At 39.2% G+C, this 13,932-nt stretch overlaps 3 protein-coding genes across 4 annotated transcripts in view; 1 reads left to right on the forward strand and 2 right to left on the reverse strand.

Annotated features, from left to right (window-relative positions):
- The window catches only part of ribc2 (RIB43A domain with coiled-coils 2), a 3,567-nt gene extending 394 nt beyond the window's left edge, over nt 1–3,173 (forward strand). Inside the window, exons 3-7 of the mRNA XM_083916038.1 lie at nt 977–1,297; nt 1,383–1,501; nt 1,870–2,043; nt 2,815–2,981; nt 3,079–3,173. Coding sequence (XP_083772164.1) covers nt 977–1,297; nt 1,383–1,501; nt 1,870–2,043; nt 2,815–2,981; nt 3,079–3,148 — 851 coding nt within the window. The 3' untranslated portion in view covers nt 3,149–3,173. The remainder of the gene's footprint in view (nt 1–976; nt 1,298–1,382; nt 1,502–1,869; nt 2,044–2,814; nt 2,982–3,078) is intronic.
- A 64-nt stretch (nt 3,174–3,237) lies between these two features.
- Nucleotides 3,238–9,224, reverse strand: ada2a (adenosine deaminase 2a). Its single transcript, XM_083916037.1, has 10 exons — nt 8,954–9,224; nt 8,365–8,686; nt 6,882–7,101; nt 5,766–5,979; nt 5,557–5,684; nt 5,347–5,437; nt 5,091–5,199; nt 4,658–4,815; nt 4,305–4,507; nt 3,238–4,189 (listed from the first exon to the last, which is right to left on the reverse strand). Exons 2-10 carry the CDS (start codon nt 8,666–8,668, stop codon nt 4,099–4,101), a joined length of 1,518 nt encoding a protein of 505 aa, XP_083772163.1. The 5' UTR covers nt 8,669–8,686; nt 8,954–9,224; the 3' UTR covers nt 3,238–4,098.
- A 1,805-nt stretch (nt 9,225–11,029) lies between these two features.
- cecr2 (CECR2 histone acetyl-lysine reader) overlaps nt 11,030–13,932 on the reverse strand; it is a 40,244-nt gene continuing 37,341 nt past the window's right edge. For both annotated transcript variants that reach the window (XM_083916542.1, XM_083916543.1), the window contains one exon: nt 11,030–13,748. The gene's annotated coding sequence lies outside the window, so the exon portion shown is untranslated. The remainder of the gene's footprint in view (nt 13,749–13,932) is intronic.

Here is a 13,932-nt window from a genome sequence, read left to right on the forward strand (position 1 = left end):
ACTTTGGTAATATGTGTTCTGGGAGAGTACTCTAATAAAGCAATATAGCCTATCACTCACTAATATAAAACAGTACCTGATCATCAGTTGGGTTAGATTATTTTGAAACGTAATCAGTCACTGGATACAAATGACATGGGGTTTTCTCATTAATATATAACAAGTATCTATATTAATCTGACATTTAATAGGTACTTTTGGATTACTTCAAGTCAATGAAGCATCATTAAAACATGGACGCTGCACCACAAATTTGAGTTGCACAAATATTCACTATTCACATCAGAAAACATGTTCATTGGAAATAACATTTGCATATTACATATTCAGCATTTACAGTTGATCAAACCAAACTGCCTTTAGAAAAACAGTGCTGTCTCAAACTACAGGTGTATTACTGAGTGTATTCTACCGGGATGCTGCTTCTGTTGTGGCAGTTTTTGGTGCTGCTTTTTTTTTTAAACAAAGGAAACATGGGGAACTTTGCTTCCATAATGCAAGGGGACCTTACACAAAATGTTCATCTTCCATTTTCAATGCACATAAAAAGGAATCAAAACTCCTTAAATCACCATTGAAAACCAAAAGAAATAGAAGTCACCATTAACAAAACTGGCAACCTACAGAAGAAACCTACTTTGATAAACAGTAGTATAACCTATGCAGCATTTAGAATTGGTATTGTGGAAAAAAGTTTCATCATTTAAAATATGCCATATTTTAAAGATGTAATTAAAAATGAAATCAAGTAATTCTCACTAATGTAACTATAATCTGATAAACACGTTTTCAAATGTAACCGGGGTTGATTACAGAGTTATTTTATTTATTATTTATTACATAATCCTGATTACATGTACTCTGTTACCAGCAAACCCTGCTAATCATAAACATCCATAGAAGTATTATTGCCACTATGTTGTATTATGATATTTTTAGACATCATTTCTAATGGAGCACATTGATGTGTGTGTAGATGCTGATATGCTACATAATAGCAAAGTAGCTTGCCTCCTCCATAGCAGAGAAGTTAAGGTGAGGCGCGCGATGGAAAAGGCCATCGTTAACTACCGGCATCAGTACCAGCAGCCTTGGTGCCAGCGGGAGTATGACCTGAACGACCCAGACCGCTGTCAAAAAACCAATGTAGGTGAAGCACAGATGATGCCCCCTGGCCTGGTGGGCGAGGACCCCGACAATGAGAGCAGGCAACAGAGACAGAGGGAACAGTTTAGAGAGTGGCTCATCCAGCAGCAAAGTGAGCAAGCAGCAGAAAGACATCAATGGAAACTGGACGGTAGGTTTGCATTGATCCCATACAGGATACAGATAATCACACACACGAAACATAGCCTCACTTCATCTTCTCTACTGTTCTTTAGAGAAGCGGTATGACCAAATCAGAGTAGACATGGACAACAAAGCTCTGCAGCTTCAGAGCGTGGACATGGAGAGGAGAAAAGCAGCAACTATTGCTACTAAAGAGTACAATTTGGCCAAGGTGAGGCACTCATAATCACAGACTGTCAGATGAAGGTGGTTGACCTCTTGTTTGCACACTGTAAGATGCATACATTTTAGCTGCATGCACCCTGAATGACATTTAACAAGAGCCCACAAAGGAGTTCTTTAGAAACATTTTGTCTCTCTTTGGTTGTGCCAGCTTTAGTTGAAACATAATGACATCATGCATGCTATGTTCGTTTTTTCTTGTATTGAGTTTTCAAGTTAGAGCTGAGCAGCATATATCTCATTCATATATTCAATTTAAGTTATTAGAGATATTCTGATTCATTTTAGACATTTTAATGGAATTGGAGGTGCAGTAACCACACTTTCTATCACCCTCATCTTTTTGATGGGTTAAAGATGGAAGAGAAGCGTCGCCATGGAGAATGTAATGACGAGGGCAATGCAGATGCCAAACTCACCCAGGGCATGGTGGGAGCGCCTGGTCTTTACCCAAGCAGTGATAGGAGAGCCCCTCCAGAGAGCCTGCAGCAGATCATCCAGTTCCAGAGATATCAGATAGAAGAGAAAAAGGTAATACAGGAACAAATGATGCTCAAAACACATGGCGTTCTTTTAGGTGCCTGTTAAGTGCACGTTCCTCTTTGCTCGGTGCCCAGAAGTGATGCTTGTGTGGCGTTCTCGAGAACCGACTCCACACTTGGCAATGCACTTCCTTGGGTCCTAAACATTACACCTGCCAAGTGTGAAGTCAATTGGATACACATTTTTTTAGGTTTTGTGAAAGACAGTCATACATCCATAAATTTTTTCATTTAGTTGATGATGCTGCTGCTACAGCGCATTCTATTAGCCAAATGGTACCAAATTTGTCAGGGCCTTTGGGGCAAAACAATAGCGGTTTTGTAATAAAAGGCGATGCCCACATGCGCACTTGAGCAACCTTTGAGGGCAAGTTATAGCAAAACTGTTGTAACATGAAAAATACGAAAACCTAACTTTCTCCACCTTGGTCCAGAAATGCTCTGTACCTGTAATTTAGTGATGATTACTCAAGATTTGTAAGAGGAGCAAAAAACAACAGATTTGGACACAATTCAGAATTGTGAAATTTTATCAATCTTGACACATATGAGAGTGGCTGATGTTACGTGGATAGATTCCTCTGGAAAAGTTACAGCCAAAAATGTTTGTTGTTATAGTGACACCATGTGGCCAAATTGCACCAACTAAAAGGATGATAGGTTCTGAAGATATGTGAAGGCCAGGCAGACATATTTTTTGCTTTATACTGTAGTTAGACAATCAGTGAAAAGCTGTTTAAATCTGTGTGTGCATCTGCAGAGAGTAGAACTAGAGAAAAAGCAAGAAGAGGAGCAACATGATCGTGTCCGCTTAGACTCCGCTCGCACAGCTCTGTTAATAGAGAGGCAGCAGGCGAGACTGAACAAGCAGCTGAGACAACACCTGGACAGCACCAACGTCAAGTTGGCCGAAACTCACAAACAGCAGTCAGTAGCGTTATTCACTCTGGCATACACACACACAGTATTTTAAAGCACATAAAAAAACTTTTGTCTTACTATTTTTAACTGGTGTCATTTTAAGGAAACCAGACATTGAGAGAGGATGCATTGATGACAGCTTCTTCTCCAAATTCAACACCTCCAGCAGATGATGGATGACTCGCTACGCTGATGACTTGCTCATTACAGTGCCTAAAGTGTTGCTAATGGTGCTATGTGAGAAGAACACAAAATAAACTAAAGCACAGCGTAAATTAACACATTTAATTTCAGTAGTTAACATGTCTGGATGACGCATGACATTTGTTCATACGAGCCATGGCTATTGCTACAAAAAAAAGGACAGACATGATATACTGTTTTTGTTTCTTACGCTGAAAATGCATAAGAAATGCGGATGTTTACGAAGAATTTCATCCCGCTTGAAACACATGAACACACCACATTTAGGAGAGAGTTTTTCCAGGTCAGCTATGTCGCTTTGATATATCAAGATCTGAAAAAATACATTCAAAGTCCAAAAATCTTTAAAACTATGTAAAAAATATAAATGTGTTTTTTAAGAACAGTGTTCCAAAGCCCACAGGTTTTAAAAACCCATTTTAAGAAGCTACGTATTACAAAGCACAAGCAAATCACAAACACACTTCCAAAGAGGAATCAAACAACAGTTAACATGCCATATGACATTCTGTCCCCAAAATGTAGGCAAACATGAATCTTAAAGTGCAAATACATTTAAAAAAAATCCTGTATAAAACTAGACATAACAAGATATTCTAGCTTTGATTTAAGCTAGTTCATGTGTAGTTCAAGTAATATGTTTTTTGTTTCACACTCCCTAGTTTATTTACTGTATATCTAACTCCAGTTTGTGGCTCTGGAGACCAAAAGGCCTTTTTCACAGCAAATACGACTTGTCATAGTAAAAAAAAAAGTGTACAGGTGTAAAAGCTACAATTAAGAATGGCTTTGTTCATCAGCTATTTCCTTATTTATCCCTGTGCTTTTCCTTCTGTAAAATGCTTTTGTGAAAAAGGACAATATTTGATCCCAAACTCGCTTTGTTGTTCCATATTTGTTGCTGTACTTTTCTTCTCTCCTAAAAAGCATTTTCGGAGACAAACTTATCCCATCTTCTCTGCCACAGAGCCAGGGCGTTCTTCTGCTGCACTGGAGTCAAAGAACTATACCTGAAAGAAAGACAGGGAGATGTCAGAGAGCGGTCTGCTGAGGCATGAGAACACTCGCGCACAATTCAATTGACATTTGTAAATCACAACTCTTGTCATCTCAGCAGAACCTCACCTAATAGAGTTCATGACCAGCTCTTTGAGGGAGCCTAAATGGGATCTAATCCCACCAAAGCCCACAAAAGCTTCATAGAAGTCATAAGATAGTCCAGAGGCTCCGAACATGGCAGGGTCATCAGAACTGATGACCATTGGGTGGTTCTCTGACATCAGGGCAGCTGCCGGGTGGTTTCGCATATCATTTACTAGCTTCAACACCTGAATGAGGATAGGAAATGAGATATTTGTTCACCAGATGCAAGATAAATTTAATCAAAGCCTTGCTGTTTCAGAGAATTGTAAGTGTTACACTCTAGTAGCTGGGAAACATATTTTTATTGGACAGTATGGTTTAAGATGATAGTGTACCTGGTTGGAGATAGGGCACACTTCCAGAGCCACCCCTCTCTTTCTAGAAATGTCTTTGGCCACTGGGTGGCGAAGCAGAGCAAATCCATGGCCAATACGGGAAGTGTTCAACAAAAGAGCATCCAACACATTCTGGTCCACGTCTGTGCCCTCAAGATCTATGTGGAGTAAAGAGAAATGAAAATGCATGTTATTTTAGGATGTTTTTATAACACAGTGTGATCGTTATTGAATCACATTTCCCTGAATTCCACTCTTGGTAAAGTTTTAAAATCTTTGGTTTTGCAACAATTTGGAACAGCACAAAATGATATGGTTTGCATGGTACTTTACTTTTGATTTAGCACCTTAACACTGTCAACACTGAGAAAATACATGTACTTATTGGGTCTGTCAGCCACATGCTGTACAAACTAAATGCTTATGAGCTCACCGGTCTCTCCAGCATGGAAAAAGAAAGGAAGTGTCACCCCTTTCTCTACTGGCAGTGACAAGGCATCTCTGAAGTACCACAGGGGTCTGCCACTGTCTTCACGGCCCACCTGTACACGTAGAGAGACTGTAAACACTTTCAACAAAGAAGTCATGCTATTAAATTAGACTTACTAGACATATTAGATTTACTATCTACATTCAAACTAAAAATCAGTACAAACTAACAAACTTGTCCAATAACTGTTGCTTCTCACCAGATCAAAACCAGCCATGATATCTGGGAAGTCTCTCTGTAGCCCCATAGCCTCCTCCACAACTTCAGTCATCACTGATGCATTTACTCCCCTGAAGTATATAGTGGTGTGTGATCAATGATTATATTAACATCCGCTTATGTCTGCTAGCAGGTCAATAAGCAGTACGCCATTCAGACTAATAATAAAATATATTGTGAGGGTAGCCACCTATGGATTGTAAAGATGACTCTTGCTCCAAAGAAGTCTGGGTGGTCTGCTATGAACTGTCTGGTGACCTCCTGGTAGGTCTTCAGAGTCCAGGCTCTGTCATGAGTGCTGCCATCCAACTCGTAAATCTGAGTAACGAAAAAAACACCTAATAATAATTCAACAGACCAGTGAATTCACTTAACACACTCGGCATGACATTAGTGTACCTCTGGGAGTAATGCTCGTAGTTCCAGGTACATGACGTTGTCCATGTAGAACTGGGTGAGACCTTGGAAGTAATAGTCTCTGAAGACAGGAGCGTATGTGACCAGGCCCCACACTGCAAGGAAGGCCTGTTCAAATTTATACCATACCGCATCCTGAGTTGGGTACATTGTTTCTGGATCCTGATCAGTGAAGAGCGTCATGTTGCCCATGATGCTGTAAATATGAAGACATGGTTGTGATCAGAGGATCTGTGTCACTGTCGGCTACGTTGATTTCTTAACATGTCAATGTAAAAGGCTGTGAACTTTCTAGAAACCACTACTTTCTTGGATAACTGGATAACAGGGCATCTGAAGTGATGACCTCATGCTGCACTCCTGGATTTAACCAAAACATACAGCCAATAAAGCAATGTTTTAACAATCAATTTGCCCTTTTCTTCATAATTAATATCTCTTTATAGAGACCTCTCTTTTTTGATGCCCTGTCCTGGCATCTTGTTCCAAAAGGAAATATGTCTCATTAGATCTCTCTATACAGATATATTTATAAAAATGCAGAATCTGTAGGCAACGGAACAAGATTTTGGTACCAGAAATTCCAACTTCTGCAATCTCTGAACCCACCTGCTGAGCTTTTTATTAGCTTTATGGAACCTTTAAATACAACCTTGGTTACACCTAGCTCAAAATTCAAAAGTCTGTCATTTGTTTAAGGAATTATTTCCTTTTAGCTATTTCCTCTTTTCCACGTGTGTTTCAGGCAACTGGCAGTAGTAGCAGAGTGTAATGATACACTGATTTACAGCCACTCAATTCTGGCAGCAAGATACAGATTTAACAAAAAGTGATACATGATATGCAGGCCTCAGTAGCCGTAAATGACTTACTATTAATGCAGTAAACACGCCCTGATATCTACAGTATAACTATTTACTTTTTTTTATGACACAATGATAAATTAGAGGATCATTTCACTTTCACACTCAATGGAAAAGTGGACACTGTTGCTTTTCACTGTACATAAATTAGCCTGTGCCGTTGGACATGGCACATAAAAAACTACCAATATGTAGACTAAGAGAAGAATCCAAGCTCATCAAGACAAAAACTCACCTGTTGTCAAGTTCTGTGGTATTGATCATCTTGGCCCTAAGGTTTTCCAGCAGGGTCCAGGGAGAGCAATATGGCAGAGCTTTGGGCGTATGGGACGAGAAGATGAATCGGATGGACTGGTGGTCAGTGAAGCACATGTAGCAGTGAGGGCGATAGGTCACGTTCTTCACTATCCACTCCACGTCTACCATGGCAAAGTCATGGACATGGAGAGCTCCCCCTGAAACAGTAAACTACATAATTAAAAAGAACCAGTGTGATACAGGTTTGTGTGCACCAGCATGACTGCCCTGACCCAAAGAATTAGGGATCTGGGGATAAATCAGTTATCAAAATAGTTGATCATTATTTTTCTGTCACTCAGAAAGAAAAAGGAATAAAGAATCTGCTGCAATTTGATATTGAAAACCAATCATTTTCACTTTTACCTAATGATTAACATCATAACCAGGGTATCAAACTAAACTGTTTCCTTTTTAATATCCATGACTGCTAAAATGCTGTGTCAAATGATAAGGCTTAAATATTTCAAAGCCTTGTATAAACATGCTCTGAACATACTTTGAGGTGTGAGACGGGACATTGGTTTATTGTTGTACAGTGTGATGTTGCATTGTTGTATGACCTACATTACCATATGCACGTACATATAGTATATTTAATTCTGCAATCATATGATATTGTACAGTGTGGGCAGGACTATAGAAACACTACAATTCTGCCTGCTCCTTCTCAAACACATGCCCTTCTTTGTGTAATGGAATAAATCAGAATTGATTAATCCAGTGGTTCTCAAACTTTGTACATGACTTATCACCTCAGTTAAAATCAGGTTCTACGAGTACGACCACTGAGACCAATGTTAAAATAGAGTAGCGTAGGCCTACACCATTCAGCTATGGACAGGAAGGTTTATTCCTAATCAGAAGATTTATTGTTGAATGTCTTCAGCTACAGCCACGCTGTAGGAAGGGGAGCACCAGAACGTACATGTTAGTGTTTTCAAACCAATCCTTTTACCTCTGCCTAGTCTCTTCCACCACAGTTTAGCACGTAATTCGGCTCTAATTACGTTACAAAACTATTGGATCAAACATACCAAGACGTGTCATTGATTTCCTACTTTCCAGTTACCTTGCATTCTTAAAATGTGGTTATAGAAATATTTCTTACCTACACTGTAGACACTGTGGGTAGCCTTTCACAACTAGGGTTGAAAAAGGGTGGCCATTTTTTGGTAAATTGCTGGAAACCAAACACTTTTTAAAATTACATTTCAATGATCCTAAAAGTCTAAGTATTTTCTTAGTATTATATCGATTTAGTAAATAACGTTTCCCTTTTTATTTTTGGAGATTCCTTCAGGTACCACCAGATAGTTTGAGTACCACCAGTGGTACAAGTGTTTCAGTTTTTATCAGATTTTTTTTTTCTGCCACAATATGTTGAGAGTTTGAGACAAATGAAAAATAAAATCAAAGACCTTTAGGCATCTTCTGGAGCAGGTTGAAGATGGGGCTGGTCCTGATGAGGTCCCTGGCCTTGAAGAAGTGCATGGCTGGAGGAAAGTCTGCTCTCCTCATCTCATCCTGCTTCATCTCAAACAGAAGAGCGTCCAGCCGCTGCTCGGCATCATTCAACGCTATTTGCCCGCCTGTCTGCATGGAGGCCTCCAGCCGTATAAGGGCCTCTCTCTGCCCGGGGTCTGGGATGGACAGGCCACCGGTCAAGTAGCACAAGAGCAGACAGGCCACAGCCGCGTGGGGGCGCTGTAGCCACACTGCCATGGTCCGGAGAGTGAAAAGCTTTGAGAGAAAGAAACATGAACAGTGGTTAAAAGAAGTGTCAAAAATAAAGACAAAAATCACCAGGTGTTTGTTCCTCGGCATTAGTTTCCACCATGTTCAACTTCCACTTCCCTATAGAAATTACCTTTACCGAGTGAAAGAAGCAACGACAATGTATATTCCAGTGTATTACTTTTGTGCATAAAAATAAAGAGTAGTCTAGGTTAACAATGCTGTGTTATTTGAGAAAGAGCAATTTCGACATGAGACAGTCGGTTACGTTACCTGGCTTTAGTCTTGGCCGTGCGCAGTCTTCTGAATGTGCAATACTGTAAGATAGTGGTTAGCTGGTGGCTCGACAGCTGGCGACGGTTTTGTAAACAGTCCAGTCCAGAGAGACTCTAAGAACCAGGACCACAGCGAAACTCTCTCGGCGGTGACAGCTGGAAATACATGTAGGCCTATGGTTTAGTCAAATAGCTTACTTAATTACAGCAGCGTCACCAAAATAAACAAGCGAACAAATAAAAGGCGCTTGAGCTACCGTGAGTGGGGTTTTATTTACCCCCAGTGTTTTGCTTGTCAGGGCAAAGCTTCTCTCAGGGTGCGTCAGAGCCCCGCCCCCGTCCCGCTTTGATTGGCGGAAATTCAACGCCATTAATCATTTGATTGGCTGAGTGTGATATATGAAAACGGTCAACCAGAGATTAGGGAAATAATGCCAGAGACGTTCAAGAGTCTTTGATAATACAAGCTGAGTTTTGGCAGTCATTTTCAAAAAGTTAAATTGCAAAATAGATTATATTTGTTGCATGACATAGACTACAGTATTTATCAACAAACTAATGATGATTAAGCATGTTACTATTTGAGACCTGCACAAATATTAAACAAAGATTAAGCATGACACATGAGATGTACGACTATCACAAAACAAATACATCTCTCTATCCAGTCACAGTGTCATAAAGAATGAATTTACAGAGATTCATATGATGAAAGGAATGACCACTTAAAACGCTAAATGCATTATACCTGACAAAGACTCAAATGCAGACATCCATCAATAAGTATTTTCAAAGTTTTTGAAGGAGTTGTATCAGAATTGGCGCCTTCTGATAGACATTTCTCTTTGGTTTGATTTTGTTTAAATGAACTAATAATATCTTCATAAAAAAAAGAGCACATTTTGTCAGGGACAGAACAATACAGTCCTACATTCATTCCATTATCTGTCCACTGAAAAATAAGATTATTTCATATATATATATATATATATATAAACACTATGTTCCCTAATCTTTGTGTTTAATCTATATATATATATAGAAAAGAGACATAGACTTCTCTTTATTGATCCTTTAGGATAACTCCCGCAAGGAAATTGAATTTCCAGCAGCTTACAAAAACACGAGGGAGGTATAAAAAAAAATACAGTACAGGATAACCAATAAACTCTTAGCTAAACAGATGCAGAAAGTATAAAAAAAATAATAAACAGTAAGCAATAAACTCTTGGTTAAATATATATGAGGTCGATGTAAGAATACAGGTCAAATAAAAGTCACAGAAAGTTAAATCAGATAATTTAAATGTAGAGGAAATGTATAAGATAAAATATGTATGACTGTATATGACAGAAATGAGCAGTTAGATTAAATTATTGCACTTAAGTGGTGGATAAAGTTCTTGCACAAAAAAGAAGATAAGCAATTTATTTTTTTTACAATTGAACATTGGCTGTCAATCTGTTTTTGTCCACTGCCAAGTCAGTCGTTTCTTTTTTACTCTAAACTGACTTGTTTGCTTAAGGAGCCCCTTGAAGGAAGCCTTTGGAGCCATGTTGCATCCTCTTAAACTGATGTCACATCACTGACTCCCGCAGACGCAAGAAGGGTCAAACAAAGAGACCTACAATCTGTGGAGGGGGTTCCTCAAGAGGATAAGCACTAATTGAAGGCGAAGGCGTGAGGCACTCCAATAGATTAATGTATTGTCTTGCATTGGCCCTCTTGTTTTGTGTGTTTGCATTTCATTACTTTTGGCCTTTCAGTTTCTTTGACGGATTAAAGATGCATGCCTTGTTTCATGTCTTTTTTTTCCACAGCAGTGTCAAGAACAATAGAGAAAAATCCACGGATCTACTGTTTAAGTAATGCGAGTAGTTATGAAAAGTTTATAATTCCCCATTATATTTTTAAATTGACAATGATAAAACTGAGTCTTGTTCGAGAAAAGTGATTTATTTCTAAGAAATGTACAGTATAGAAAATACTCCATTCCATCTCCAAAATAAACTATGTCAGTCAGATAAGAACTTGTAAACGTCACTTAAAAATTAAACATACAGGTCTTTTTTTTTCAATGCCACCATGCTACTGAGGTAAAAGACAACTGCTTAAAAAGAACAAAAACATCCAAGAAATAAAAAAAACATACACCACATTTATATTAAAACAAGTTCAAAAAATGTACAAAAAAATCTTAAAAGAGAAAATAAATATGATTCACATTTAATCGCGTCTACATGTTTTTCACTAGTGCAGAGAGATGACCGCAGAGTAAAAGTAAGAGATGAATGCACACTTCCTTTCATCAGGTGCCGATTCTACACACCAGAAACACGCACGCACACATCTGTACAACATAAGACAGTATCACAACCTCACACCTTATAAATCCACACTGTCCTTCTCACAATAGACAGCACAAGTGAACAAGCTACCTCCAAAGTGGCCCTATTAAGCCCACTAAATATTGAGATAATTCCCTAGTTTAACAAAATAGCCAGTCTTGTGGGACACATTTACAAAATTGTCTCACAGTTTCTAGCACTTTTATATTCCATCCGTCCTCAAATATTTCCTTACAGTGCCTTAGGTACCTATTACTAAGGAACATAGTAAACTCATAATCCTGCCACACTCTATGCAGTCTATTTCAGAGCCTAGACTGGAATACTGCCTACTCTGTCTAGTTTCAACAACCTTTAGGCAGGAAGGTATGTAATCTGTACAATTAGAGACCAATTTACAGTCCCATTTTTAGACATGGGATGTAATATTGTCCCCCATGCTCCATTTAAAAAACTGGGAATGAAAGTGCTGTCCCATTAAAAAGATGTACACTTTGAAGGATTGCTTCTTCATTGACACCCGTCAATGTCAAACTGACAGCTGATACGTCAGCATCTTGTTGAGACAGTCAGTAAACACCATCATTTGACACAGCAACCTGTGACGAAGAAGGTCGTCTAATTGTAAGGCCATTTCATTGTCAGTTCTGCAGGCCTACCAACTGAAAATGGTGCTAAAATCATCAGCTTGCCCCAAAATGTTGTCCCACAGGAGTATGGCAGAGCAGAAAAAAGGAAGTGGAGGGACTCAGTAGATGCCACTTACTGGCTAGATGAGGTAGATTTGTTTGCTGCCATCACTAAACTGCACATGTGGGGTTCACCAGGTGCAACATAGATATGAAAACCTCCACAGTTCCCATCTTAAAAGTGTGTCAGTAGAAAGACCAACTTAATTGTGATGATAACGATATATCAGATCAAAAGGAATGTAGAATAACTCAAATTTGATCCATTTAATTTCAAATCAACTTTGCTGAAAATAAAGAAAAAAAAAGACAGGGTTTTATGGGGGAAAAGTCAAATAAGTTGGCGGTGTGATAAGCCAAATATTGTTGAGGACAATGAACACAGACCATTAAAAGTTAAGCTCTTCACATGAGGTGGATTGATTTGCAGTACAATTTTCCTTATGCTGCGCCTCCCTCAAATAATGCAGAAAAAATACCCGTATATAGAAACTGTACACCCTGAGGATACGTTTAGTATTGACATGGGAAAGAGGAAACACTCAAAGAAGCAGCCATGCAAAGGGCAAGGCTGTGAATGAAAAAAGGAAAGTACACACTTGTAGGTGGAATGCAATAAATGTCACAATTAAAAAAAACAACAGCAGGATTGGATGTGTATGTGCATTTACCAGCAGGATATTTTAGAAATCCCCCCATCTGGGACAAGAGGTAAGGATATATTATCATACATATACTTCATTTCACTAAAAATAAGACTATCCAAGGCCACTCAATTCCAGAATGTCAAGACTAACAAAACCCATAGTGCATAACAGAGTTAGGTACAGTCGGATACAAATTGAGCCGTCTTTGCAGGTCCCCCTCTCTGCTAGTCAAAGACATTCTTGACAATGAAGGCAGTTTTGAAAGATGCATATACTGCGTGTTTTCTCCAGAACCAGGGAAACACTGTCAGAGTTGGGGTGGAAATGGACAGTAACTGGACTTTTTTCTGGACGGTTTATGCTTCAGACGAATGATCAGTGGTCATGTCCTTTCACATGCAGCTAATCTGCTGTGCTCTCCTTATTGTCTACACATTCACTCATACATTCACAAAGGAAAACAAGGCAATTGTAAGGGGCCTGCGAGTTGACTGGGTTAGGGTGAGAGTCTCATAGTACCTCCTTTTCTACACCTGAGTTTAAAATAGGGTTGGGGCCGATAGCAGTCCCCCTCAGATCTGTCAGTAGATTAACAAGCTCAATCAAGCACTATAGACACTGGACAAGATAATCAGGCTGTGTCCTTTAATCCACTTTTTTTTATTTCCATTGCTCAAAAGGAAGAGCGCTGTCCAGTGTTCTTGAACGCAGCGTCCCCTTTGTTGGACAGGTTTTCTTAGTTGTTTAAAAGGTTGCCCTTCTGCTAGAGGACCCGATTTCAAATGCTTATGTTGGGAAGAAACCATTGTGGTGAAGTGACCTCAAGTAGGTCAGTGAATCCCTGCACAGAGCTCCATGTGAAGAAGGACAGATAAAAAGAGAAGGGCTCAATTATCATTTCACATTATTATTATCTCAGTTATATCAGCTGCCTGGTTGTCTTGTCAAGCACACTGGGTAAAACAGATCCAAAAGTTCTTGTCCAGTGTAAATAAATCAATAAGCGATGTGGTGCATCAAGTGTCCCATCTACAGTCTCTGTCAGCATGACTGCATATTCTTCCTTTTGGCTTACTGCGTTGTCCAGATGTTCTTTGATAATAATGTGCCTGAAAGAAGAAGAACAAAACATCTCAAATTTGGGCACATTTAGGACAGACACAAAACACGAACATAGCTTGACAATGTCACGGTATCAATTCTGAGTTTCGGCCAATTCGGAAATACATGAATACATTTTGGCAGCATGTTCACATTCAAGGAGGGGTGATAAAACAGGACATGGCTAGAAGC

Source organism: Echiichthys vipera, assembly GCF_963691815.1.
Source record: "Echiichthys vipera genome assembly, chromosome: 7".
In the NCBI taxonomy this organism is placed as follows: Eukaryota; Metazoa; Chordata; class Actinopteri; order Perciformes; family Trachinidae; genus Echiichthys; species Echiichthys vipera.

Coding starts and splice junctions, on each gene's coding strand:
- ada2a (XM_083916037.1), bottom strand. CDS start 8,668: ATGGCAGTGTGGCTACAGCGCCCCCACGCGGCTGTGGCCTGTCTGCTC. Junction 7,102..8,364: donor GCTCCAGAAGATGCCTAAAG/GTCTTTGATTTT, acceptor TTACTGTTTCAG/GGGGAGCTCTCCATGTCCAT. Junction 5,980..6,881: donor ACCACAGAACTTGACAACAG/GTGAGTTTTTGT, acceptor TCATATTTACAG/CATCATGGGCAACATGACGC.